Source organism: Tenrec ecaudatus, chromosome 6 (assembly GCF_050624435.1).
Source record: "Tenrec ecaudatus isolate mTenEca1 chromosome 6, mTenEca1.hap1, whole genome shotgun sequence".
Lineage (NCBI taxonomy): Eukaryota > Metazoa > Chordata > Mammalia > Afrosoricida > Tenrecidae > Tenrec > Tenrec ecaudatus.
The window spans coordinates 100412998-100436643 of NC_134535.1; the positions used below are offsets into that span (position 1 = coordinate 100412998).

Consider the following 23646-nt stretch of genomic DNA (forward strand, 5'->3'; position numbering starts at 1 on the left):
GGGTGAGTGGGTTGGAAAGAGGGAACCGATTACAAGGATCTACATGTGACCTCCTCCCTGGGGAATGGACAACAGAAAAGGGAGTGAAGGGAGACACCAGATAGGGCAAGATAGGACAAAATAATAATTTATAAATTATCAAGGGCTCATGAGGGAGGGGGGAGTAGGGAGGAAGGGGAAAAATGAGGACCTGATACAAAAGGCTTAAGTGGAGAGCAAATGTTTTGAGAATGATGAGGGCAATGAATGTACAAATGTGCTTTACACAATTGATGTATGTATGGATTGTGATAAGAGTTGTATGAGCCCCTAATAAAATGATTTAAAAAAATAATCACTTTTCAATAAAAAAATTGTAACTAAAATATATTAAATGTGAGAGATGATAAGACTAAATTTTTAGAAGTATGTTTTATGTATAAAAAAACCAAATGGATACTTTCTATTTTCTAACAGAAGACTTTATTCAAGGACCAAATGGAGTTGTTGCTGCAGAATCACGTATTTCCATTATTATTGTCTAATCTGGGATATCTTCGAGCTAGAGTAAGTTTTCCATATTCCACTATATATCTTAAAACCTTTTTCTGTCATTTAATTATTGAAGTAATTATTATTGGAGAAATTAACTTTGCATATTCAGATCAAGTGATAGTAGAAGGTCCACTATCATCACATCCATTGAATAAAGAGCAGGCTCATAAACTAGGGGTTTGTGGATTTTAAACCCAGTTGCTCTCATTCCCTAGAACTTCATTTGCTTCATGGATGTGAGAGGGATGTTGTCAATAGCAGTAGTGTGATGGAATTTTATAAACAAATTTATTTCCTTTGCCTAAAGCAGCATAAGATTCTAATTGGGTTAAACATTTGATTATGATTTCTAGCATATTAGGTAGTTACTGCTTAATTTAAAAAATATTCCATGTCAGTTTATTTGTATCTTAACTCATTAGATTTCTAGAGCCAATATATTTTATGGAGAAGTACAAATACAACTTAAATTTCAGTGCTTTGTAGAATACATTAGCACAAAAAAGTCTCAATTAAAACAATAGGAGCTAATGATGCCTTGTGCACTGTAAAATATTTTTTAATATAATGTATACATGCCTAAAGAAATATTTGAGAAAATGTGGATTAGGGGCATCGAAAGCAAAGGAGTGTTTATATAGTTGTATTCCTCCCTTAAAAGATTGTATAAACTATGGGCTCTACTAGAAAGCAAATGTTTGGAGAATGATGATGGCAACAAATGTACAAATGTGCTTGACACAATGGATGGATGTTTGGATTGTGATGAAAGCTATAAGAGACCCCAATAAAATGATTTAAGAAAAAGATTGTATAAATTGTAATCCTCTTAACTGAAAGGTTTTAATGACTTAAATTAGTTAATGTTGATTATGTTTTTTGCACCTAGGGAATAAATAAAGGAGAACTATGATTTCATGGTACATTAGTTTAAAATTTCATGAGCTATCATACCTGCTGTTGAGTTGATCTCATAGCAACCCTGTAGGACAGAGTCGAACTTCCCTGTAGAGTTTCCAAAGCTGTAAAGTTTTATGGAAGCAGACTGCCACATCTTGTTCCCTTGGAGCAACAGATGGGCTTGAACTGCCAACCATTTGGTTAGCAGCTGAATGCTTAACTATGGTGCCACAGGGCTCATTTTTGGTAAGTTATAACCAACCAAACACACTGCTTTTGAGTAGGTTCTGACTTGTGACGACCCTGTATAGGCTTTCTGAGGATGTAAATCTCATCTTTCTCCTATGGATCCACTGGTGGATTTGAACTGGAACCAATAGGGAGTTAAAAATATTTGTATCTCTTTGAATGTAAAAAAGTTTGCTAAGTTAGATAGTGTACGGGAAAATAATGTCTCACGATATGTGTAAAGGCCAGCAAATGGATTTTATTATTTTTTTTGCAAATGAATTTTAAATACTGGTTTGTAAGAGCTTTTAATATAAAGGTTGAGTTCTCAGTTATACTATTTTTTGGTTCAGTTTATTGGGGGCTCAAAGAACGATTATCACCATCCATCCATCCATCCATCCATCCATTGTGTCAAGCACATTTGTACATTTGTTGCCATCACCATTCTCAAAACATTTGCTTTCTACTTGAGCCTTTGCTATCAGCTCCTCATTTTTCTCCCTCTCATGCTTCCCCGTGAACGCTTGATAATTTATAAATTATTATTATTTTGTCATGTCTACACTATCCCATGTCTCCCTTCACCCACTTTTCTGTTGTCTGTCCCCCAGGGAGGGGGTTATATGTAGATCCTTGTAATCGGTTCCCCCTTAACCTATTTTTTAAAAGCATAAAGAAGATTTTTTGGGGGAAGATATTTAACTTTGGCTTCTTTTTCCTATGACAAATGTTATAGAGTATAGATAGTTTAGAAGTAATGAAACTGCTTTCTTATATAAATAGTAGCCCAACTGGAAGATAATATGCTGTTCTCCAAGAAGAAACCGGATGACAGGCTTAATGATGGTCTGTGATGTAAGAAATTCTTACACGTGTGATGTTATTGTGGAATGCCTCTATCCTAATGGCCCTTACTTCTTTTAATATAGTCATGTTGGGTACTTCATGCCTTCAGTTCTTTGAAATTTCATAATGAGTTCAACCTAAGAAACGCAGTTGAGCTAGCAAAGAAGAGCCTGATTGAAGATAAAGAGATGCCTGTCAAAGTGGAAGCCGCCCTCGCGCTCCAGTCCCTAATTTCTAACCAGATCCAAGGTAAAGCTAAACATATCTCTTAGACTTGCCTATCTTTTGTTCATGTATTTTTCCTCATATTTGCCATTATCTCCGATAGTTTCTCTCCCTTTTAGTCCTAGAAAGAAGACTCTGTAGTGTTAGGGTTTATTGTTGAGAACAGGGGGCTTTTCGTACCCTTTGCAGGAGTTGTCTATTAGGAGACGCATTGATACTGGCAGCGCTAGGTTCAGCTTGGAGGCTTGGTTTTAGTTTTGCCACTAGCTTGCCATGTGAGACATATGATATGTCAGCGTTTCCACTTCTTTATATTTAGGAGAGTTGGACTGGGTGGCATCATGACTGCTTTCTAGGAGTCTTACTTTGCAGGTTCTGGGAATGGCAAGTAGGATTTCTAATGAAGTGTCTCATTTGTTTCTGTACAATAATGATAAGTGTATAGGTCAAATAAACCAGTCAAAGTAAATTCAGTTTTGTGAAGAACATGAACCTAGTTCATGCCCATTCAAAACGTTTCACTGGGAGGTTTGATTCTTTACGGAGGATATGCTGTTAAGCCAGTGGTTCTCACCTTCCTAATGCCACAACCCTTTAATACAGTTCCTCATGTTGTGGTGACCCCAACCATAAGATTATTTCCGTTGCTACTTCATAATTGTCATTTTGCTACTGTTATGAATTAGTGACCCCTGAAAGGGGTTGTGAGAGGTTTCGAACCACTGTGTTAAGTGGAGTGGGTTGATATGGGCCCCAGCAGTATTGGGCATAGTCATTTTATTTTTTTAAATCATGCTTTGTTTTGTGTAAGGTGGAAGTTTATACAGGTGATTAGGTTTTCATTTAATGATTTTTAAACAAATTATTCCTTGATGGTTAAATTTTCAGTTTAACTGTCATCATTCTCATTCATTCATTTATGGTTGTCCGGTTTCCAGAACTCCGGTTTCCCTGTCCCCTTACTGCCTTCTTGTTGCTTTAGAGTACTTTTTGACCATTTGATCACAAATAAGTGATTTTTTTTGATGAGTTTGTTATTCATGGGTGATACGCATTTATTTGAGCCAATTTGATACTTATCCAAGGGAACTCAAGGATAATTTTTATGTAATTTTAAAAGTATGAGGGAGCTTCCAGAAGTTTGAGAAAATGTCATTGTTTTCTAATTGCATTTTCCCGTGAACCTTTTGAAGAAGCCTCATATCTCAGGATGATCATCTCTTGGAATTATCTAGTCACAGTTAGCTCAGTAAATGTGAACTTTTTAAGAACTGGAGTTCTCTTGTTCTTTCATCCATCTAATGTGGCCCTGATACAAATAGTCTGGGCTTAGTCTTTTTGCACGTGATATTTTATACTTGTGTCCTGATGTTATTTTGGGTGTATAAGTCATGCAGATGACAGAAGTTTTGTATAATTAGAATTTAATAGGGGCTCTGGTATTTTGGACAGAACAGTTGTTTCCTGGGTAGGATTGCTTAACCCTTTGTTGCTGAGGGGAAATTAATGCACTGGTGAACAGTGTTTGTTTTGGTATAACTTTCAAACATCGTCATCACCAAACAAATGTGCATCTAAAGCCATATCTGCGTCTTAGGCTACTTTACATTGTGATGAAATTCTTTTCCTACATATAAGTGGCTAATTTTTACTAATTTTGTTTCATTGCACTAGCTAAGGAATGTATGAAGCCACATGTGAGGTGTATTATGCAAGAGCTGTTGTATATTGTTAGAGAGACAGAGAACGATGATGTTACTAATGTGATCCAGAAGATGATATGTGAATACAGTCAAGAGGTGGCCTCCATTGCTGTTGATATGACACAACACTTGGTAAGACTGGGCAAAGCATTATGTTAGTTTGGCATAAAAGCCCTAGGTAAATTGAACTTTAAACCCCAGTGTTTGGTTTTATAGGTAACTGACACGTTAATGTAAAAAGCACTGCTTGCTCCGATAATGCTGACCCTGTCTGTAGTGTTATATATTAGGAGGGTCAAATCATCGTTAGCCCAGTTGGAATAATGTCTTCAACATGCATTATGGTGACTATTCTTTTTGCCAATATCGAAAGGACTGATTTTCTGATAGTTTCCTACCCTGACTATCGGATAAGGTCACTTATCAACTCTAGAGCCATTGTAAAGAGGCTAGTTATTTTTTAAGGGGTTCATAAACCTTAGGGGTTTTATAAATTATTTAAAGAATAGTGCCAGTGTTAAAATTTAAAACAGTGAAAAGTGTTGATATAAAACAAACAACCAAGAAAAACCCCAAACCCATCACCATCAAATCGATTCGGACTTTTGACAATTCTGTGTGTTACAAAGGAAAACTCCATAGGGTTTTCTTTGCTACAATCTTTACAGAAGTAGATCCCCAGGCTCTCCTCTGCAGTGCTGCAGGGCGGGTTCAAACCACTAATCTCTACTTTAGGGGTCAAAGACAAGCCATTTGTGCCACCAAAGACCCCATCCCATTGTTGTGATGGCTCATTATTTGAGATTGCTTTAAAAAATGCGAATAAGGAAAATCTTAGTTTCCCCTGGTTTTCTTTCAATGTTGGTTTTTATTTTTAAAGGTAATTGTTGTTGTTATCAAAGCAATAAGTGTAAGTAATTTAAAAAAACAGGACCAAACCCACATTGAGTTGACCCTAACCCACAGAGGTCCATTAGGCAGAGTAGAGGATTGTCATGTAATATGCTCTGAAGTTTTGTAATGCTGTGTTCCTTCTAAGGTTTGATTTCTTTCTGTATTTTTAGTTTGTAAATTAAAAAAAGTGTAAATAAATTTTCTTTATATTTCGACAGTATATTAGTTGATACATTTCCCTCTAACATTTTTTTTTGGTTCTGTATTTCTGGAATGGAATATTATTACCTGGACTGAATGTCCAATTTACTGTTTTGTTTTTTCTATTCTTTTTGTTTCATCCCTTATTGGACTATATGGCTTTATCTTTTCAACTTTCTATTGGATTTTTCCTTTTATTATCACATAATTTTACTTTTCCCTTTATTCTCTGTTTACTATTTTAATGACAATCAGAAGGTTAATAACAATCTAATACTAATAGTAACATATTCCACTCATCACTGGATAAGAAAAAAATTGGTTATATTTAAAACATGATAATTTCTATCATTTTAAGAAAATACATGATAAGGAGTACAAGAATTAGAATTTGAATAATGATAATTTTATATATATATAACTACCTCTTTTGGGAAAGACTTAATTTCTTGCTAACTTATATTGGTCGGGGATTGTACCAATTATTGAATATTATTTCAATGTTATTTTTATAGGCTGAGATATTTGGCAAAGTTCTTCAAAGTGATGAATACGAAGAAGTTGAAGACAAGACAGTAATGGCTATGGGAATTTTACATACCATTGACACTATCTTGACAGTGGTAGAAGATCATAAAGAGGTGGATTACCTTTGTATACATTTTATTCTGCTTTTACAGTGCATTATTTGAAATCTGTATGCTTAATAGAGATGCATTTTAAAAGCTTGATTTTAAATTGCTATTTAGTCTGTTGCAAAATTTAAAACTTATCATCAATTTCAAAGGTAGAACGTCAGAGGAAACCAGCTTCTAACAACTGAAGGGTCCGTAGGTGCAATTGTACGGCGATAATATGTAAATATTGTAGAAAAGTCATAGAAGATAGGAGAGAGAATAAAATAATCAGACACATTTTATGGTAGCAGGCTCACTTCAGCCCTTCTTGGTGGTCTATGTGGAGGTGGGAGAAGGGAGAGGAGAAAGAGAGTGTCTTTATTATCTTGGGATATTTGTAGGTAGCCATAAGGCATGCATATTCAGTTGTAACATTGTCACAAGGTCACTACAGTAAGGACCCAGAACTCACAGGTGAGGAAACCTAATACCTGCATTGGGGGAAGGTATGAAGTGGGCTGGGTGACACAGTGGGGGGTGGTGGGGGGCGATAACAATAGGAATGTCTGCTTCTATAGGGAGATAGAATCAACCCTGTGCTCACTTTAAGGCAGCACAGCTCTTAGGGGAGAATCTGTGGGAATGATATTTAAAGCAGGATAATGTACATGGACTTTATTTCTAACTTACCAAAGTGGTGGCTTTCCTACCATGGAATACTTCTGTTATAAATTAGGGAATATAGTCTTAGTCATATTTCCCTCGGTGTTAGTTTTTCACAGTAGAATATCTTCACCTGATCATCTTAATAGATATGTTCTCTTAAAGTGTATGCAAGAGTTTGTCAAAAGTACTGCTATAAAAAATCATAGAAGCTTTTATTAAACACAGACATCAAAATGAGAATGTGTTTCTCAACACATCCTCCACTTAGGTCTATGTACTTCGGAAGGTGATGTTTCCTTTTTCCACCGCGAAAAATTGAGTTTATTTTATTAAAAATTTTTTTTATTGGGGGCTCTGGCAACTCTTGTTACAATCCATACATCAGTTGTATCTGACATAGTAGTACATATATTTCATTGTTCTTGTCTAGACATTTATTTTCCATTGAGCCCTTGGGATCAGCTCCTCTCCCCTCCCCCAACCCTTGTGGCTCCTTGATAGATTATAGATTTTTAATTATTTTCAAATATCACACTGACTGCTGTTTCCCTTCCCTTCTGGTTTCTGTTGTTCTTACCCCTGAATGGGGTGTTCTTTATTTTTATTCACACCACATCAATATAGCAGCGTTGACATCCTCATGGACTCAAATCATGCTTTAGAAGCTAGAGATTGAAAAAATCCCAAGAAGGTAGATGAGCCAGTCAGGGTGCAGGGAAAAAAAAAAAATGAGGAACTGATCCCAAGGGCTCAAGTAGAAAGAAAATGTTTTGAAAATGATGATGGCTACCTATGTACAAATGTGCTTGACACAATGGTTGGCTGCGTGGATTGTGATAAGAGTTGTACAAGCCCCCAATAAAACAATTTAAAAAGAAAAAAGAAAAAAAATCCCCAAAATTGAACTTTTGCAACTCTTGCTCCGCGCCTCCTCCCACCCCCAACCAGCTCCCTCTTGAGTATACTCCCTTACGTCTCTGGGTTCTGTGAATTGCTGCAATGTCTACAGCACTCACACAAGTTTAAGGACATGCCTCATGGTAGGTGCATTTCAGTCCAAAGTCTAGATGCCAGGCAAAAGGTAAGCCAGATGCCGGGACCAGAAGACACATTCCACTCTTGGCTCTTGCCAGTGACGAGATCACACCGGTGCTCTGCTTGTCAGTGAACTTATTGTACTCACAGCTGGATGACATTGCAGGGAATCCTGTTTCCAGTTACTCACAGGTGAATTCATTTAGTATCTTCCTCCCCCTTCATACCAGACCCATACAGGAAAAGGTGGTTTGGTGGGAGCCACATGGCGTAACCACATTTCACCCACATGTCACGATCTGTTCTCTCCTCTGGACTGTAGCTTGTTTGTGCGCACGTGACCTGGGCCTCTGGCAGGGTGTTTCCAGTGGCCTTGGCCTCCTGCTAATCTTCATCAGCTAAGCTTTTCCCCAGGCCACTCCGGGAAGCTTTCCTTCTCTTCTTAGCTCTAGTGTATAATTCCTTACATCCATTGTTAAGTCACAATAACTAAACCAAACCCGTCATTGAGGTAGTGCCTGCCTCATAGCGACCTCCCTGTGGGCTTCTGAGAGCAGAACATCCATTCTTTCTCCCGCGGAGCTGCTGGTGCTTTCGAACTACCAACCATGTGGATTGTAGCCCAAAGCATAACTGCTACGCTACCAAGGCTCCCAACTAGTATTTAAATTAGGCATTAAAGAAGGTGGTGTGATTGACACCCCTGTTAAGGTCACAAGTCAGTCTCATCCGTTCCTGCTTGTTAGCAGGTACTACCCTCCGAAATGGAACCACAGCTTAAGGCATGTGAAATCCAGTCTTCTTATAGAACACATAAGAGATTATGGCTGGAAGGCCCTCTCACTGAATATGGCTCAGATCTTCAAATAATATTAAAGGAACATGTGAATTTATAATTAAGAGGTATGGGTTAAAATTGGGGTACTAATCAAATTTAGCTTCATTATTTACACATGAAAAACCTTAGCTAAATGGCTTTACCAAGGTCATAGTTTAAAATTAGAAACAAAACCAGGATTAGAGTCTCTTGTCTATTTTATGATTTTGAGCCTTGACTTATGAAATGAAAACTTTACAACAGTTTCCCCCATTTAAAAAATATTTACTAATTGGGAATTAAAGTATCATGTCATTCCATGGTTCAGTCACGTCAAGCAGAATTGTACCATTGCTACCACGGTCAGTGTGCAAACATTCTTCTCCTTCCTGCACCCCTTGTCATTGTCTCGACCTCTTACCCTGCCACCGCCACCACTACCCCTCCCCACCCAAACCCTTACCTACGTTCTCTATAGGTACATCAATCCTGGGTTTCATATACTGAAAACAACCCCAAGAGGGTGACCCCCAGTGACATTACACCTCTGAGATAAACCCTAATGTGAACAAAGAACAAAACAAAGCATACCAAAAATACAGAAAATGTTGAAAACCAGGTCAGGTCCAGTGTGCATCGTAGGGGGGATCAACTGACAAGGTTTTAATTGTTCAAGTTAGGATTATCCCTTGGTCTTCTATACTCATCTCTCCACTGCACTCTGTTTAGTAATCACTTTTCTCCCATCCCTTAATTACCGATAGAAGGACATGACTGGAAGTTTATTTCTTATGTAGTTCCCACAAATGTATCATCCACAGCCTTCCCAAACTGGATTCTCACAGTTTAGGCTCTGATAACATCTCCTTCGACTTCCAATTATATGATTTATAGTCCTTTGGTGACTGGTGATGGTGTGCTTCCTCCATGTGGACTAAGTTGACATCTCACTTAGATGGCTGCTTGTTTGGAGACAGCCCTTTTAAGGCCTCAGACACTATTTTATCTGATAGCTGGGCACCATTGAATTTCTTCACCACCTTTTGCTACATCACCCATATCTTGTGTGTTGGCTTCCTGAGGCTGGATAATGAGGAGGGCCACGATGTAAGAACTACCGCATGTTCTTGAGTATAAGCCGACCCGAATATCAGCCATGGCACCCAATTTTACCACAAAAACTGCAGAAGAGTGTTGAAAAACTTGACTCATTCACAAGTATATAGGTAATTGTTTTTACGTTTGGAGCTAGGATTTGGCGCGAGCCCGAAACCCATTCTTGGATCTGTTGTTTGTTTCAACTGCCTTTGTCTCCCTTTCAAAACCTCCTTGTTAATTTATGGTAGAGAGTCTGATCAGTCTGTTAATACTGTCTTGGATTAGCCCTGGTACAAAGTTTTTAAAGCTCTGTTGATAGAGGGATATTGAGCCAATGTAGGCTAACGCCATATCACCGTACCTGAATTATTCACTTGTACAGAATCAATCCTTTTTTAGCTGGATGCTGTTTACCCAAATACTGGTGTTAAATGTCAGGGAAATTTACGGTAATAATCACTGAGAATGGTAGTCACAGGATTTCCAGAATAATACGTATCTTAATACAGCATATAGGGCAGTGATGTAGCAATGTTTCCCACTTACTAACAGTTCAACAATAGGTACAGGTGTCTTCCACTTCCTCACACATCATTAAAAAAATCATTTTATTAGGGGCTGGTACACCTCATCACCATCCAGCCATCCATAGTGGCAAGCACATTTGTACATTTGTTGTCATCGTCATTCTCAAAACATTTGCTTTCTACTTGAGCCCTTGGTATCAGCTTCTCATTTCCCCCCTTCTCCCCTCCCGTCTTCCCTCACAAACCCTTGATAATTTATAAATTATCATTATTTTGTCACGTCTTACACTGTCTGATGTTTCCCTTAACCCACTTCTGTCCTCCAGGGAGGGGATTATATGTAGAGTCTTGTAATAGGTTCCTCCTTTCTATCCCACCTTCCCTCCACCCTCCTGGTTTTGCTACTCTCATTATTGGTCATGAGGGGTTCATCTGTCCTGGATTCCCCGTTTCCAGTTCCTATCTGAACCAGTCAGGCACCATATTTTCAAAGGAAAACCACATGTGCATGAGTGTACAAATACTTAATGTAGGAAAAGCAAAACTAGAAGTCTAAAGTACATGCTTTTTATTTAATAATTTAAAATATACTGCCAGATTCTTTACAATGGGGAGATTTGCATCATTTGGACTTCAAGGCAATAGTGTAAGCACAATAAAGGATATGCTCCTTCAATTGAATTAAAATACTTAGATGAATATACTTATATGATGAACTTTAGTTTTTCTTTTTCAAAAGCAAATAATACTGATATCTTTTATATTTTAGAAATATAAAAAATGAAAAGGCTACAAAAAGGTGTTTAGTGAGGTCTTCCCCTTAGGAAGCAACCACTTTTACCAGGTTTTATTTGCTTTTCTAGAGATTTCTCTATGAACATGTAAAGTGAGTATGTATTGTTCTTTTATGGAAAATGGTAACACACTGTATACAGCTTTCCATCTGACATTTTAAATCTATTACAGCTTGGTGATCCTTCCATATCATTAAAGTTATGTATTTGTAATTATTATATAATATCCCCTTGTATCATGTATCAGGTCGATTTAACCAGTCTCCTGTATTGGATGTAATTTATTTAACTTGTCAGGTCGGTTTAACCAGTCTCCTGTACTGGATGTAATTTATTTAACTTGTCAGGTCGGTTTAACCAGTCTCCTGTATTGGATGTAATTTATTTAACTTGGGTTTTTTGTTATTTGTGGTTAATGTTTCCTAATGCCCTTTACAGCGTGTACCAGCTTCCCAGATTAGTGTCCAACATTGAAAGTGTTAGTCTTCCACTTTCAATTTAGATTTTTCTTATTAGACATGGGAATGAACATCCTTTATGACTTAGGCTCATTTTAGTTTCTTTTTTAAAAATTTTTGCCTATTTTTCTGTTGATTTCCTAATCGTTCATGAGAGGAATTTGATTTCTTTGATTCTTATTGAAAACAATTCACCTCAATTTTGCAGAAATTAAAAACTATCAGATGGCTCAATATTTTCATTTCTCATTTTTTTGAGCTTTGAATCATTTTCATTCAATATTCTATGGAAATTCTTTTATTTCTTCAAGTATTTTAATAGTTTAATATTTAACATTGAGCTCTTTGACCCATTAGGAACTTATTTGGTAGCAAATGTTAGATGAAGAACTGATTGCATCTGTAACTTTATTATTTATTTAACCCTTGGCCCCATCACTAGTCTGCTCTTAACAATTATCTCGTTTTTCTTACATATTAATTATTTTCATATGAATGTTTTAGAATTGTGAAAACTTTTGCTAGTGTTTTTAATTGGGATATTAAATTCATGTAAAAGAATGTTTATTTTAAATTAAGTATTTGAATTTGTCTGTAGATTACTCAGCAGTTGGAGAATATCTGTCTACGGATCATTGATCTTGTTTTACATAAGCATGTAATTGGTAAGTTCAAAGGCTGGCTAAAAAGGTAAATTGAGTAAAGCATGTAAATTTTTGTTAACTTGACAAGCTTAAGGTGCAGTTTCCAGCTGTTCAGAGTCAACCCAATGGGCTCCCTAGAGAGAAAGAAGCGGCCCTGGCGGTGCTCTTGGGTCCATGCTGGACTGCTAACTGCAAACCCACCAGCCGCTCCGTGGGAGGAAGAGGAGGTTGTGCACATCAAACATTGCAGCCACCGAAACCCCGTAGACAGCTCGATGTCAGGGGATTTGGTTTTGACATAAAGAAAGCGAAACTGATATGCTCATCAATTTTTGAGTTATACAATTGACCCTTGAATCCAGTAGAGGTCAGGCATGCTGACAGGGTGCCCTGCAATGGGAAAATCCACATGTAACTTCTGGCTCCCCACTTACTTAACTATAGTCTACTGTTGACTGAAAGCCTTCCTGATGAACTAAACAGTTGACGAGCACATGTTTTGTATTATGTATTGCGTCCACATAAAAGCTGCAGTTTCAATATGAAATAAAAGGTATCGCACAAAAAGCAGTGTTTGTCCCTGACGGTGGTGGTGTGGCTGAGGCATTGCGCTGTTAGCTGCCAGGTCGATGGCTTCAACCCACCAGCTGCTCTGTGGGAGCAAAATGAAGGTGTCACTCTCATGAAGACTCACAGTCCTGGCAACCATAAATAGAGGTCACTGTGAATTGGAATAAATTCTAAGACAGTATTTTCTTTTTTTTCTCGTCAACTTAAAAAAAAAAAAAACTAATGGTCCATAAACTGGATGATTGAGTTAGTGTAAATGGTGAGCAGCCACACTGCAGACCTGAGGCTGTGGTACATATCAAACAAATCGATTTTGTGATAACATGAGTTTTCTGGGGAATATCTCCAGCAACAGTAGTGGCACTTCCTATGGGCCCCGTGGTGGTGTTAAGGCTTATGGTATTGTGGTAGACAGGGCCACATGGGTCCGCAGCCTTCAGACTCCCATTGTTCAAGAATCAACGGTACTCGGTAATGTTCAAAGCCGAACCCATTGCTTTCACACTCTCGGGTTCACAGCGACCGATACAGGGTTTCCCAAGCTGCACAGCCTTCCAGGAGCAGATGGCCCATCTTTGTCACGCGCAGCTTGGTGGGTGTGAACCCGTGTGCGGGTTAGCAGTCTGATGCTTTCCCCCCAGGGTTCTTTCTGTTTTCTCCTGCATTTTCCTTTAGAGACTGACATAGCGCACACCCGCTGAGGAAGTTTCTGTCTTGGGAGTTTTAAAAGCACATGCAATTTAAAATTTCAGACTTTGAGAAGTCAAGAACTGGTGTGAAGTTCATATAAGGTTTCTTCAACCTGAGGTTGAAAAATATGAAAGGATACTTCATATCAGAAATAATGAGCTAATTATTGTCTGATTATCTATTGTAGTGCCTCAATTCTGAATAGAATCAGTAACCAGGGCTACATGTTACATCCTGATGGGAATTTTGTAGGTGAGGCCACTTTTCCATAGTACCCAAGCATTTTGAAGGTAGCAGCCCAGGTCTGCTACTGTGTGCCTGAGGCAGATGTGCATTGTAGCGTGCAGAACAAGGTTCAAGAGAGGAGCCACAACTTAGAGCCGCCATCCCCAAGCTTCTTATTTCCCACCCTTTAGTAGAAAACTGGGCGCGCATTTCTAATACTGGTGGGAAAATGTACATATTTGTAAGTACATTAGAACTGAGGGGGACATGCATGAATATATAGCCTTTATCTTCCTCTGTAGGGTCTTTGTCTAACTTTTGCTGTTTCCTAGCATCTAACTAGAATTTTTTTTCTTTTCTAGAATTTTATGAAGAAATTCTTTCACTGGCATATAGTTTAACTTGTCATAGTATTTCCCCTCAAATGTGGCAGCTTTTAGGTATATTATATGAAGTTTTTCAGCAGGATTGTTTTGAATATTTCACAGGTATGGTTTTAGTGTATTTTTGCTTTTGTATGTCTAAGACTTTCTTTGGCCAATTTTAATAAAGACACATATAAGTCTACTACTAATCAGCAAATAAGTGTCCTTTTTTCTCTGTCAAGTAGAAGGTGAGGCTAATGTAACAGTATGTTTCCATGCTAGGTGTGTAGGCAATGGAAGGTATTCAGCATTTCTTATGATGTCTTAAATCAGTTTTCAGCCAGAGTATATCTGTGCAGTAATTCAGTAATTTTTTTGTTGCTATCTGCCATAGTCCAAGTAGTAGTCTAAGCGATGCGACACAGTAATGAACAAAGTAGGAGTTGGAAGGGTGGGAAGCCCTCAGATAAACAAGCAAGAAAATACAGTCCAGGCAGCCCCTGGAGTGTAAATGAGAGCCTTTCTTAATGTATTTTTAAGAAATTGTAAGTCAGTCAGAATACAGGTGCAAAGATGGAAATCCTTTTAGTGATTTTGAAGCCCATGCAGGCACGTCTAGGTGACTGCCATTTCAAAGTAAGAGTAACTGACATAATATTAAAGGGCATGTAGGAATTATCTATGAGTTGGACATTTGTCACCGGTGTGACAGATGGTGAGGAGTGCTACCAAGAAGAAAATATTCCAAGTAATTACTATAGTAAATATTGAGCATATTAATTTTTTTACTCACATTTTACTCAATGATAAATAAGATAGACAACCACTTTTTTGTGGCTTGGTTGCAAGGGAATATTAATAATGTATGACTGCCTTGGAAGTGTGAGTTCAGTGGGAATAATTGAGTTCTACTCCTGTTACTCATTTCTCATCAGGATTTTAAATTTCTTTTCCAGACATGATGCCTCTCTTGCATAATTATGTGACAATAGATACAAATACCTTGCTGTCAAATCCAAAGCATCTAGAGATATTTTTTACAATGTGTAGAAAGGTAAGCATGTCTTAATCAGTTGTGAAGTTCGTCTGAATTGTTTAGACATTTTACTTCAGAAGCTTTCAATTTGTTTGTTAAGTATTGAGTTCTAAATTGCCTCCATCATAATACATTTATCATTTGTATTTTCAAATGGAGCTTGGAAATTTGCAACTGTTGAAATCTGGAAATTTCATGTTGTCTATTTTGCTTAATAATGCTCACCACTTTTTTTTTTTAAGTGGCAGACAGGATTTATTGTGGTTCCTCCTAAAGAACCGATAGCTCACGATGGATGGATGGATGGATGGATGGATGGATGGATGGATGGATGGATGGATGGATGGATGGATTGTGATAAGAGTTGTAGAAGGCCCCAATAAAATGATTAAATAAAAAGAACCCCTAGCTATAATTTCACGAGTCTATAACAGTCCCATTTCCTGTGCTGCAAGCCCGTCTCTGACCAATGAACAAAGCTCAGTCAGCACTCAGGCAGACCCTCTGGCGTGCAGTGTGGGTGCAGGGGGCCAGCGCCGCTCAGCATGGCTGTGGCCTCCTGTGCCAACGCGCCCAGGCGAATCACACACAACTTGAGCTCAACGCGAGGTCCGGCTTCAGTCAGCTCACGTTGTGGCGGTCCACCTTGTAGGTGCGGCGTTGGAAGGAGACGTAGCCATCCTGGTTTGCACAAGCGATGCTCCCGTTGCTGCCATCTTTGGGGACAGGGAGCAGGCCTTTCAGGATGGCAGAGACCCGTTTGCCAGGCAGGAGGGGAAGCCGCCATAATGAGTGGGGCTTGACTTCTGACTGCCCAGCTCAGGGATGCCGTGCGGCAGGACGACGTTGCAGGGTGGGGTGCGGGGGTGGGGGGACCGAACGGCAGGTGGCTGCAATAAGCCCCGCGGGCATCCAGGGGCTGGTGATCCACCGGCAGGTCGGTCACTCCATGGGCTTCGCGGGCTCGCACCAGCGCGCCCACCTGCGGGCCTGGGCTCGGGTGCTGGGCACCGGGAACGCCAGGTTCCGATCCTTTGCAAATGGCTTGAGGCGGAACTGGGATCTCGGGCGGTGGTGATCTTAGGGTGCTCCGCCCCTGCCCGTCAATACTCATCATCCGCATGGCTGGTCACCCCTTCCCCAGCAGCATCCTCCAACTCCAGGGACCCTGCAGCGCCAGAGCCCGCGACGCGGACGGCACTGGGGGGCAGCTTGGAGCGCGCGTCGGGCCGCTCCTTCTAGGCTGTCCGTCTGTCCTCGCGGGCCTGGCGGTCCAGGTGCCCGCGGAGCAGCATCCCGAGCGCCCCTTCCACGTGGGCTTGGGAGCGAGTGAGGTTTTTGCACGGCTCAACACCGCAACACGGCGCAACGTAGCCTTGCTTCCTCGCTCACGCGGAAGGTTGGGAGAGGTTCAGTGTCAGGTTAGAATCTTTGATCAAAGTGGTTGCCGTACATTTTCCACTTCCGTTCATCCTCACTGACTTTCATACCCGTTTGTTTTACACTTAGAGTAAGTCATTTTCTTTTGAAAACACTAGTTTCTTTGTTAAAGCGAAATGCTAGGTAGATTGAGCACTTATATCACAGTTTGGAGATCTGTGAAGTAATAACATTGATTAAAAAAAAGAAATTGAGAGAAGGGGGGAAGGGAGACTCCGGATAGGGCAAGATATGACAAAATAACGAGGTATAAATTACCAAGGGCTCATGAGGGAGGGGGGAAAGGGGAGGGAGGGGAAAAAAAAAGACCTGATGCAAGGGGCTTAAGTGGAGAGCAAATGCTTTGAGAAAGATTGGGGCAGGGAATGTATGGATGTGCTTTATACAATTGATGTATGTATATGTATGGATGGTGATAAGAGTTGTATGGGTCCCTAATAAAATGTAAAAAAAGAAAAGAGGAGAAAAAAATGATTAGGGCAGGGACTGTACAGATGTGCTTTATACAATTGATGTATGTATATGTATGAACTGTGATAAGAATTGTATGAGCCCCTAATAAATTGTTAAAATTTAAAAAAAGATAAAAAAGGAGTTGTATGAACCCCTAATAAAATCATTAAAAAAATATTGTCTCCCCCCCAAAAAAAAAAAAAAAAGAAATTGGATGTATATGTTAGAAACTAATAGATATAAATAAATTTGGACGTTTAAGTCCAAAAATGTAATAGTTGGAGAAAGCATTCAGTTCAATAAAAATATAATTTATAATTACATGCATTTATATTTACATACAAACTTGGTTATAGACTACAGTATCTTTGTCACGGGTTAGATTTGGTCTTCTGTAGGGTATATCATGGAATTAATGTTTGATGACTGAATTTTTTTCTCTTCTGGATGAGTGTCTATACATCCATAAATATAGAACTTTCCACATAGGAATGTGTGAATGTATTTATAAAACTGGCAGGTAGCTGTAACTCAAGTAGCCAGAAGTAAACATTTTACCTCTGTGGAGAGTTGGGGAAACAACCCATTTTCCTTACTTGAAGAGATGTGTGCTAGGATTTGTTAAGAATTTTGAACCTATAACAGTATATCTAGTTTAGGGCCTACTTGAGTTTTAAAGACAGTAGGAGATTTTGGAAAGAACATACATTTTTTTACAGCTAACCTTGAGGAGATTGAATAGCTATTATTTGGAGGCAGGAAGTATAGGGAGCATTTTATTACGGCTTGGCGGAAGTTCACAGAATTAATTAGTTTTCCATTCCACAGTTGAGACACGTTTTTACTTTTGAAGACACTTTGTTTTGTGACATTGGTTGTGCCTCAGTTGCAATGTAGCAGCACTCTTCAGCCGCATCTGTGGGCCCCAATTCCATTTGCCCATCTTTCCTATTCATTCCAGCTGGCTGCCTGCTTGAGCTTGTTGATTGTCCTGAGAAGCACTTTCTTGGGGCTACCATTCATTTTATAGGGCCGTCTATTGTTTGACTAAGTAGTTCTGGTGGTTTTGGCATTGGCTGCTAACCACCAGGTTAGTGGTTCAGGTCCAACAGCCTTTTGGTGGGAGAAAGATGTTGTTTTTTTTGACCTGTGAAGATTTATTGTGTGAAGAAGCCCCGTGCATGATTGCTGTGAATTGGAATTGACTTGATGCCTTTGTTTTTTCTTTTCGTTGAAAAATGTTTTGTTTGTTTATTTGAAAGATGATCTCTGGGAGTGAGTTCAGTTCTAGCTTTGAAGGGTCTAGGTCTGTGGGCCAAGACCATAATCTGTACCATTTACTATCAGACCATTATGTTTGATTTGTTTTGTTTTTTAAATGACGCTGAATCATGTAGTACATTTCTCTCCCTCTGTCCAGCACCTTCTATTACATCTTGATCGGTATGCTTGGTAATGGTGGTTGGGCACCACTCGTCCTTCTGGTCTCAGCCTAGTGTACTTCATGTGGTCCAGTAGTCTACTTGTTTCCTTGGTTCTTAATTTTCTTTATGTTTCTTTGTCCCAGTGTGTTACGTCATAATAACCTGGCAATGTTAATTTTTTTAGGTTACAGAGGTAGCTGCTAGTAAAAGAAAAGGGGAAGCGGAGGAAGAATGAGAATGAAACGCTTAAAAAAAAGAAAGAGAAAGAAACATACCTAAGGCCAGCCTAATCCTCATAGCTGCTCTATGTTGTGACAAATACAATGAAGCTTCAGAAAGTTCCCAGAAATGTTTCATTATCTTCTTAATTCAAAATTTCCATGAGTTTATTGCATAAAGTTGATATTCACAATGAAGCCTCTATACTTAATAGTTATAATATACAATGTTAGTTTTAATAATAGTTAATATTGATTGTGTTAGTCCGGGTAGACTAGAGAAACAAATCCATAGAAATTTATATGTGTATAAGGGAGAGTTTTATATAAAGGGTAATTGTACATTAAGAAAGCATCCCAACCCAGTCTAGTCTAAGCCCATAGTGTATTTATTAGCCCTTATGTCCGAAACCAATCTATAAAGTTCTCTTCAGACTCATGAAACACACAATGACACTGAATGCAAAATGATCACAGGCCAGTGGGTAGAAAGTCTTTGGATCCAGTGGCATTGAGATGTAAGCATCTCAGCACTGGCAGGGGTCTCTACGTGGCTTCTCTGGCTTCAAAGGTCCTGTTGCATCAGGGTAGGTCCATGTGACTTCTCCATCTCTGGACACTAGCACAATTCCATGTGTCTTGTCAGCTGCAGTGTGTCCCAGGGAATGAGTGGAAAGAGATGTCTCCTGCCTCCAAGGAAGAAAATTCAGGAATTCCCAGAATCCTTAGGGAAAGGCCATGCCCACACAGAGATCTCATTGGCTATATTCTTATTGACAGCCTAGAGTCCACCCCTGCACTCTTAATCCTCAAATTGACACCATATTATGTAACTACCACATTGATTGATCTCTTAGTGCCTACCTTAGTTATTTCCTAAACACTTTATAGATATTTGCTCATTTAAGCTTTATAAACCCCCTAAAAAGAATGCACTTCAGAGGACAGCACTGAAGTTACAGCTTGGGGAGAGAGGTACGTCTGATCAGAGCACACAGGAGAAAAGAAGAGGGTTGGAGAGTGAGGGGAACATATCCTGGCCCACCAAGCCCTGATGATGATATTCCTGCTCAGCAGACAATGCACAGAGAGGACCATAGGGCCGGCCCCACAACAAGGCATGACATCCCTCACTGAACCATAGTGCCATGGGGGAAAACACCGGAGACTGTTCTGTCTAAATAATTGACAGAGCTTTTTTAACTCATTAACTTCATTAATAAACTGCTAACCTTGAAAAAATAATAAAAAGAAACTGTCCCTTTTTTATGGATGAGGAAACCAAGGCACAATTTCTAAATTCTACCTGAGACTTAGTAAATTGCCTTAAAGTCACATACTTCTATCGGTTCCAGCCAGACAGAAACCCAACTAGTTTGGTTCTAGACCTGTCTTAATTTCTAAACCATACACGTTTGGGAAAAGAGTGATTTTCCCTCCTCTACTTTCTGTGTCATATATCCTGGTGAGGGTAAGTACTGTGATTATCCCAGTGGGAATTCAGCCCCACAGTTGGAAGGACCCTTAGGAGTGGCTTCTGCGATTAAGGAAATATAAATAAGATAGAAAGGACAGGGCACAGGGGCTCACCTCCCAGGTTAGAATCAGAGAGAAACTTTTAACAGAGAACGTACAGCAGAGGAGCGCAGACCTCCATCAGGCACATACACAATAGACTGGACAAAGTGTGAACCTTAGATAACCTGACGACTCTTGGGAGAACATCTCCAAGGAAGTGTCTGGCATGCTAGTGCACAAATGGTGACAGTCGCTCTTAAGAAGAGTAAACAGCACACGCAGAATGCTGTAGAGATAGCACATTCTCAGCACTGAGAAACCAGGCGTATGTAGGAAGTAACTTATTGTAGAGAGTCTATGCAAAGAGCCTGTTTCCTGGAGAATTATACACATCTGGACTTCACTATTAGTAGCTAGCATCTAATACGCAAAGGAGAGGCTGACTCACAGCTTGCTAAGACCAACAACTTTGCTGCTTTGAAAGATAGGCATCTTACAGTAGTGAAAAGTCAGGTGCCCATGAAAGGCAGTTTATATTAGCATCTTAAAGGAGGGCATTGTGGAGAGAACTATTTCCATCTGGAGAATGTGTAATAGGTTTTATCTCTGTCTTGGAACTGTGAAGTCTTCTCACAGAGAGCTGGTCTTCCAATCTCTGTGGCCACAAGTGTAGAGACTAGGCTGCTTACTCTTACATCCAGGTCTTACTCTCCCACGATCCCAGTCTTATAGAGGGGGACAGTGAGATTAGGGAGCTTTTCTAAGACACAGTGGCAGTGCAGGGCTGGATGGATCCAGTGCCCATTCTCATTTAGAATCTAGACCAGGAAATGCCACCCTAGAGATAAACTGAGTTGAGTGTTGGCTCATCCACTTAACTGCTTACATTCAGCTTTGTGGTTCTTCTAAGTCAGTTCTCACTAACCCCTCTGTCTTGTAGCCTTTTTTCCTATTGCTGGAAGTTTTTACTGCCCTTTTCCTTTTCTCTGTTTTTGTGGGCCTTTGGCCATTTTAATGGGGTTTCGAGGTGGAATGAAATTAAAGAGTGTTCAGTCTGTCATAATTATCTGAAACTTCTTCATTTAGTTTTAAAAGTTTTATTTAAAAAGTTGTCTTTTTAAAAAAAAGTTGTATTTTAGGAAATTACACTTCTCTACTTTTCAAATATGTAAACAACAGTATTCTCTTTCATATGTGTGTCTCTCCTGTTAATATTTTTCATTTTTCTTTGAAAAAAGTAATCTTGGCAAAGGTTTGTATGCTTTGTCTTTTGTTTTTATCTGTAGCTCATTTTAAAATTTGATTAATTTCTATTCTCATCTTATTGCTTTGGTAAAGTCTTTTCTCTCCCCTGTGTTTGGACCCTTGTTACTTAATTTCTAATGTAAGTATATTCTAATGGAAGAAACTATTTTCAGAACTCTATTATGTAACTATATTCCAAGTTTTATGCAGAAGAATATGTGCATTAAAGAATGGTTTATTGTCGTGCCCTGCTGCATCAGTTTTAACTCATAGTGACCTTACAGGACAGAATAGAAATGCCTCATCAGTTTCCAAGACTGCAGCCTTTGTGGAAGCTGATTGGCAAGGCTTCAAGCCTGAGGAGCAGCTGCTGGGTTTGAACCTCTGTTCGTTAGGTTGATCCAGAGAATTATTACTTGAAACTATTTTATAGTAGGGTAACAGTCTAATATACTGTCATACAATATTGACCTATATGATCAGAAAGACTGGGAAATCCAATTATCATTTTAAAAATTCTAATTTTTCATGTGAGGCAATAGAAATGTGTGATATATAAAATTATGGTAATTATGAAAACAATGAGTATATGAGGACAAATTCCAAAGGAACTATAAGGCATTTGTTTTATTATTTTGGTAGGTTATTTAGTTTTCTTTTACTTTCATGTGTTCTCTTGCTTTGAGGCCTTTAATGAGACTTTGTTTATCTGATCAGTTAACTTGGACAGTGTATGTACTTCATTAATTCAGAGTCAAATATGTTAAGGATTATTCTTTATTCATGAGGAATTAGAGCAGATAGGCAGACACTGCTGTTTTGACCTGTGGGATCGGCGTGGACTATTTCAAGCAAGCAGTTATGATTCCTGAGGGTGCTCTTCTATGGGATGACTGCTTCCTGTTGGGCTAGTTAGCTTCACGTAATGCCACTGAGTGCTGAGCTAAATGGTCGTGATCACCGCAGGTGCTGTCTGGAGACGCAGGAGAAGATGCAGAGTGCCATGCAGCCAAGCTCCTCGAAGTCATCATTCTTCAGTGCAAAGGAAGGGGAATTGATCAGGTAGGCACATTGATGGTGCTTACAGTTGAAATGTATTTGCTTGATTAACATTTTGTTTCTATTATGATAGAAATCTAAAAGCTGGTGCCTGCTGGTGTGAATCTTAGTAAATGATAAAGAAAAAGACAATTTGAAAATGATGTTTCATTCTAGCCTAAAAGAGGATACTCAGGAGAATAGAATGTTAATTTTAATAATTAAAAAAACATTAAGTAGTCATCACTAAAAATAAGATGATAAATGTGCAGATTCTACTCAGTTGGGTTCCCAGAGATGTGTATGTCCACTTTATTTTTGAGTGTGCTCTTTAGATTCTCTGGGTGGTCTTTTCTAATCAGAAATTTTAAAACAACCAAAAATGGAAAAATAAAAAGAAATATTTCTCTTGATAAGTTCAAAAAGCATTTTCCACAAGATAATTTATTTACACTTTTGTGATACGATGTTCAATGGCTGAGAAGCAAGTTAGTTTTCAAGCATAATTGTGGATTTGTCTCTCAGCTCTGTCTGTACATTTTGCTCTATAATTTTTTAATAATGGATCTATTGAGATTTCATTTATGAACCACACTTGTGATAACATTAGTCCATATTTTGCACTTTAAACTAGGCATTAGATGACTTAGCTTTAATGTGCTGAGTCTGACATGTTCTCTTCTGTCTTTTTCTTCTTTTATTTATATCAACAGAATTTATTTTTCATAAAATTCTGATCACCCCAGGCTCAGGATCAGTTCTGCTCATTTATTTCCAATTTGATTTATCCAAGGAAAACCCTGTTCTAGTAGTTTACCTTAAACATTGCAATTGCTGTGTCCTCATTTTGTAGAGTATAGACTCCGTGTATATCACTCTCAACTCGACTTTGTATTTGCAAAGGAAGGCGACTTTGGACAGTGCCCTGTAGGACTGCTTTGGGCTGTTTCATCTCTGTGTGGAGCTTGGTCTGCGAGATTGGCAGTTTAAAACCAATAGCAGCTCTTGGGGAGAAAGACAGGCTTTCTACTGCTGTAAAGGGCTACAGTATTGGGAACTCATGGGGGCAGTTCTACCCTGCCCTGTAGGGTTACTATGAGTTGGCGGTGACCTCATGGCAATGAGTTTGGCTTAGTTTGGTTCTTATCTCTTCAGTTTTTAATGAGAATATAAGTTGGCTTAATAATGCTAAAAGTTATTTTGTAAGCAGAAGTTTCATAGACTTTGTTAGAAC

At 38.9% G+C, this 23646-nt stretch overlaps 1 protein-coding gene and 1 pseudogene across 2 annotated transcripts in view; one reads left to right on the forward strand and one right to left on the reverse strand.

The window, feature by feature from the left end:
- The window catches only part of IPO8 (importin 8), a 92183-nt gene that overhangs the window by 51368 nt on the left and 17169 nt on the right, over positions 1-23646 (forward strand). The window contains exons 13-20 of one of the 2 annotated variants that reach the window (XM_075551916.1): positions 460-546; positions 2595-2760; positions 4411-4571; positions 6050-6175; positions 12145-12211; positions 14038-14163; positions 14997-15094; positions 22341-22436. In XM_075551916.1, coding sequence (XP_075408031.1) covers positions 460-546; positions 2595-2760; positions 4411-4571; positions 6050-6175; positions 12145-12211; positions 14038-14163; positions 14997-15094; positions 22341-22436 — 927 coding nt within the window. Of the gene's footprint in view, positions 1-456; positions 547-2594; positions 2761-4410; positions 4572-6049; positions 6176-12144; positions 12212-14037; positions 14164-14996; positions 15095-22340; positions 22437-23646 lie in introns of both variants that reach the window. The other variant, XM_075551915.1, reaches the window with a different exon arrangement.
- On the reverse strand, positions 15557-18690 carry LOC142450569 (U3 small nucleolar ribonucleoprotein IMP4 pseudogene; annotated as a pseudogene).